Raw genomic sequence first — 4,692 nt, 5'->3', positions numbered from 1 at the left:
ATTCATTACTGATACGAGACTAAAATCTTATCTGACCCAGACATTGAAAGGTTTGCCCTAAGAACTACAGAATCATGAACTTTGTACCTATTATGTTGTCTGCTAACAATATCAGACCTACAGGAGGAAAGTCTTCTATATAACAGGCCTTTCTAACATCCTAATAAAATATTACTTAAAGAATAAATCTATAAAAACCAGAGAAATATGAATATGAACAATCAAGATGAAAAAAAACTATATATAAAAATCTTTATATTCCCATTCATACTACACCTGCAAGACCCTGACATACTGGTTCCTGATTCCAATGTGCTTTCTCCATGCACTGTTCTTTTCTGATATCCTCTAACGCTCTAGTAACATGATAAGCCACTCCGATTCTCCGCACGCTTTGGAAGACGATACAAATTCTGCTTCAGTAGATGACTGGGCAAAAATTTCTGGTTCACAACTTGTCCAGCACCACCCCCATAAAAAAGAGATAACTGCTAGTGCTGGGGTGTCGAACTCATTTGTTATGAGGGCCAGATCTGACATAAATGAGACTTCGTTGGGCCGGCCCATGTGTGTCATAAAAGGTAATGCCAGGTAGTGGAGATATAACCTTTATAAAGGACACAAACACAATGAAAGATTTTTTAAACTTTAAATAAAACATGCTTAAAACACTAGCACTCTTGCAATATTTTGTCTATTTAACAGTCTCTGATAACTGACACCTCTTGCTCTGAGTTATCGCAGCAGCAGAACTGGAAAAGGAAGCAGGAAATAGCCAGGGCCTTGCGGGCCGGATTGCAGCCCTCCAAGGGCCTGAGCCGGCCCCCGGGCCACATGTTTGACACCCCTGCACTAGTGGATCCGAGGTCTGGTCTTTCTCCAGCCCAGTTTGCACCAGCATATCCCAACCGTGTGGCATTATTGGTTGCTGGCAGTCCAATCCTTTGTGGTGGGTGTGTTAAGCCTTCTGGATAACACAGCTGTCCCAGTGTCAGGTCTTGTCATCACTAAGTATAGAAGCTTGCTGTTGTCTGGCAGTGGTTCATGGGGTACCTTTCTTTGTAGAAGACTGACTCCATTGGTGTGGGCATTGGATTAACACCTCCCAGGCAAGGCTCCCTCTAAGCTGTGGAGTCTTGTGAGCAAGAATTCTACTTAGTGAGCTACTGGCATTAAAGTTGTGAGCAGGTGATTTGGCTGCTGCATAAACTAGTCTGCTCTGGAGCCATCCTTCCTGAGCTAAGACAAAAAACTGTGAGCTGGAGCCTAAAAAACTGTGAGCTAGCTCACACTAACTCAGCTTAGAGGGGACACTGCTTCCAGGCCCAGGCGTTGCAATAGTTCCAGTATCTTCTGCTTTTTAACGTCCGTCTGGTTCCCATTCAATCTGAATTCCCAAGAAAAAAATTAGCATTGCCTAGGTGTTTGACTTCTACTTCCTTGCTTAGTTGGGACCTAATCTCAGCATAGTCATTTTGATTTCCATGGCAAACAATCAGATCATTGACACAGGTCAGCAATCAGCATAAATGTCCATCTTCCATCTCTGTGTCTGCTGCAAAGACAGGAGTCAGCTTTGCTTTCTTTGAAGCCCCGATTGGGGAGCATCTTGGTCGGCTTGTCTGACCACACTTTTGCAGGTTGTTTAAACCCATAAAGCCCCCTTTCGAAGTTTACAGACTGGATGTTTATTCTTTTTCTCTGTAAACCCTGGTGGCTGTCTCATGTATAATTCTTCCTCTATTTCTCCATGTAAAAAGGCAGTCTTAATGTCTAAGTGTTCTGTTTGCATGTTTCTGGAAGCTGCAATGCTTAGGAGCAGGGGTTATTTCCTGTGAGAGTGCACAGGAGTGGAGCTCCGGCAGTAAGGAGCCCAGGGGGCGGGCACACGCAACAAGCCCCACCCCCTGCTCCCAGCAGCCCTCAGTTGGGCCACGAGGAGCAAGAAGCAGCCCTGGTCCAAAACAGTCCAGTGGCAGCTCTCTCTTTTTGTTTTGTTTTATATAACTCTTTAAAATGTATGGCTCTTTCTGTTCTTTTGTTTTGTGTAATCCTTAAAAACTAATAAACTTTGCCCATTTGGGCAAGCAAAAAAAACAAAAACAAAACAAAGCAGTCCAGTGGCACCTTTAAGAACAAGTTTTATTCTGGTACAAGCTCTCCCTCCTCTGCGAGGACAGACCTGTACGTCTACTAACCCCCCTAATAGCTAGCAATCCAAAAGAGTCCAGTGGAGCCTGAGAGGTGGGTGTTGCCTTCTGACACACTTCCGGCGATGTCAGGGGGTGTGGCATATGCAAATAAGTTATGCTAATGAGTTATGCTACTGAGCTCCTGCACCTCTTTTTCTACGAAATGACCCCTGCTGCTACCCACCTGCAGATGGCCACCGGCTTATGAGACCAGGCATGCATATGTGCACTGCCAGAGCTGCATCGGTTCCAGCCTGTGTCTGTGGTCCCTGATCACCCCTCTGACCACTGGTGTAGCAAGCAACAAGGCAAGAACACTAGGATTCCTGTAGAGTTCTTGTTGTGTGTGTGTGTGGGGGGGAAGGAGTTTGCACATATTTAGAAACACACACAGTCTGAAAAAAGCCAAAATGTCCAGCCTGTGTCTGTGGTCCCTGATCACCCCTCTGACCACTGGTGTAGCAAGCAGCAAGCAAGAACACTACGATTCCCGTAGAGTTCTTGTTGTGTGTGTGTGTGGGGGAGAAGGGGTTTGCACATATTTAGAAACACACAGTCTGAAAAAAGCCAAATTAGCATGTTTATTTAAGATCAAGTCAAAAGGTGAGGGAATGAGTAATTCAAGGTCCGGAAGAGTAGCTTAAGTTGAGATCTTCAGAAGAGATAAAATCCACAGAAATAATTTGAGGGGGGGGGGAGAGAGCAAGGTCTACAATTGTAATGGCAGATTAAGCTCCACCACCACCCCCCGGCCCATGTTTACAAGGAACTTCAGAAGTTGGCAGAGATTTGGGCTTCTTTTCCAAAATTTGCGCTAGGTACCACTTCGGTGGGAAGGGAACAGCGTTCCATGCGCCTCGGTGTTTAGTCATGCCGGCCACATGACCACGGAAACGTCTTCAGACAGCGCTGGCTCTTCGGCTTGGAAACAGAGATGAGCACCGCAACCCTAGAGTCGGACTCGACTGGCTTTCAAGCAAGGGAACCTTTACCTTTCTGATCATGTGCTCACGGTTTTAGATCCACAACCAACGGAGTGATGGGAGAGCAGAAGGGGGAAAAGCTTGTCACTTGAGTCTTCAAATCTGCACAAAGCTAAGAAGTCAAAGAGCGCAAAATCTGAATCTTGCATTTGGTATTTCTCTGTGGACTTTCAACGCGTGGCGTGGAGTTCAGCTTTTAATGAGAGGCCTTCCCTGCGAGCACATGTGGGTGCGAGCCCGGCCGCGCATGCCTGGGAAAGAATGTGGCAGTGCTCGCAGCAGCCCAATTAATTCTGATTAGCTCTACCACACCCCTTTACTCTTGGGAGGGAGACGCAGAGCAGTTATCCAATTCCCAAAGCAACCCGGAAGGCTTTTTCTGAAAACGAATTTCTTTCCTAAAAATGATAAGTTCTATATGCCGGCAAAGTGGAGCAAATGGGTCTTTTGAAATCCTTTCTTTGTTTTTTAAAAAACCCCACTCTTGTTTAAGATAAATTAAATAAGAATAATTGTCTGCCTGTTCTAAAACAATTTTTTTTTTGGTCTGGGGTGGTGTCTTTATCTGCTGCCACAGTAAGTAAAACTGCAGGTCATAAATGGCTAATTGATTTCTGTACATGGATTAAATTTGAAGCACTTTACGCGAGCAATGGGAGAAAAATAAGCAGGTCACAGAGGCTGCGCTGCGTTGCGAGAGAGACAAAGAAATTGATTTGAAAATCGATGCTTTGAGAAATGATTAAATGTTCTCCTTGCCAGAATGGACCTAAATGAGTCTCTGAGGTTCTTACAGAGATGAATTAATTAGAAGACTCTACAGATGCCGGTGGGACGTTGTGTTCCCCCTCCGATTTGTTCTTCTAACCTGCTGCATTGACAAGGAAGGAGGAGGCATGAGAGAGGTGGTGGTGGGGAAGAGAAGCTTCGATACGCAGCCGCCAGTGTCTTGTGAAGAAATGCAGTTCTCTTGCCCCCTTTTGGGGAAGCTGAAATTCTCGCTCTGACACCCTCTGTGCCCCTTTGCAAAACAGCTGGAGCTGGGCGAAGGCCATTTTTTGCCACTGAGGTGGGAAAACGCGGTTCCTGGAAGACTGAGGGGATCAACGTCCCCTTTCATACAATAATGACACTAGCCCGTATCCAGTCCCAGACACTTGTTAACTGTACAAATGGAGTGGACGTGGAAAAGAAACTCTCAGTTTGGTGTAGTGGTTAGGAGCATGGACTCTAATCTGGGAGAACCGGGTTTGATTCCCCACTCCTCCACTTGCACCTGGCTGGGTGACTTTGGGTCAGTCACAAGTTCTCTCAGAGCTGTTCTCACAAGAGCAGTTCTCGAAAGAGCTCTCTCAGCCCCACCGACCTCACAGGGTGTCTGTTGTGGGGAAGGGAAGGGAAAGGAGACTGTAAGCCGCTCTGAGACTCTGTGTGAAGGGTGAGATATAAATCCAATCTCCTACACCTTCTCCTCCTCCTCCTCCTCCTCCTCCTCCTCCGCCCCATCTAGCATGGAA

The 4,692-nt window shown here is 46.1% G+C and overlaps 1 protein-coding gene across 1 annotated transcript in view; it reads right to left on the bottom strand.

The window, feature by feature from the left end:
- Positions 1 to 3,192: 3,192 nt before the first annotated feature.
- FAM135B (family with sequence similarity 135 member B) overlaps positions 3,193 to 4,692 on the bottom strand; it is a 145,126-nt gene continuing 143,626 nt past the window's right edge. The window contains exon 17 of the mRNA XM_015411299.1: positions 3,193 to 3,277. Within this exon, the coding sequence (XP_015266785.1) occupies positions 3,193 to 3,277 (85 nt within the window). The remainder of the gene's footprint in view (positions 3,278 to 4,692) is intronic.

This window comes from Gekko japonicus, unplaced genomic scaffold (genome assembly GCF_001447785.1).
Source record: "Gekko japonicus isolate JY-2015 unplaced genomic scaffold, Gekko_japonicus_V1.1 scaffold2229, whole genome shotgun sequence".
Classification (NCBI taxonomy): domain Eukaryota; kingdom Metazoa; phylum Chordata; class Lepidosauria; order Squamata; family Gekkonidae; genus Gekko; species Gekko japonicus.
The sequence above is the reverse complement of the archived record's forward strand: the minus strand, read 5'-3'. Positions and strand labels throughout refer to the sequence as shown.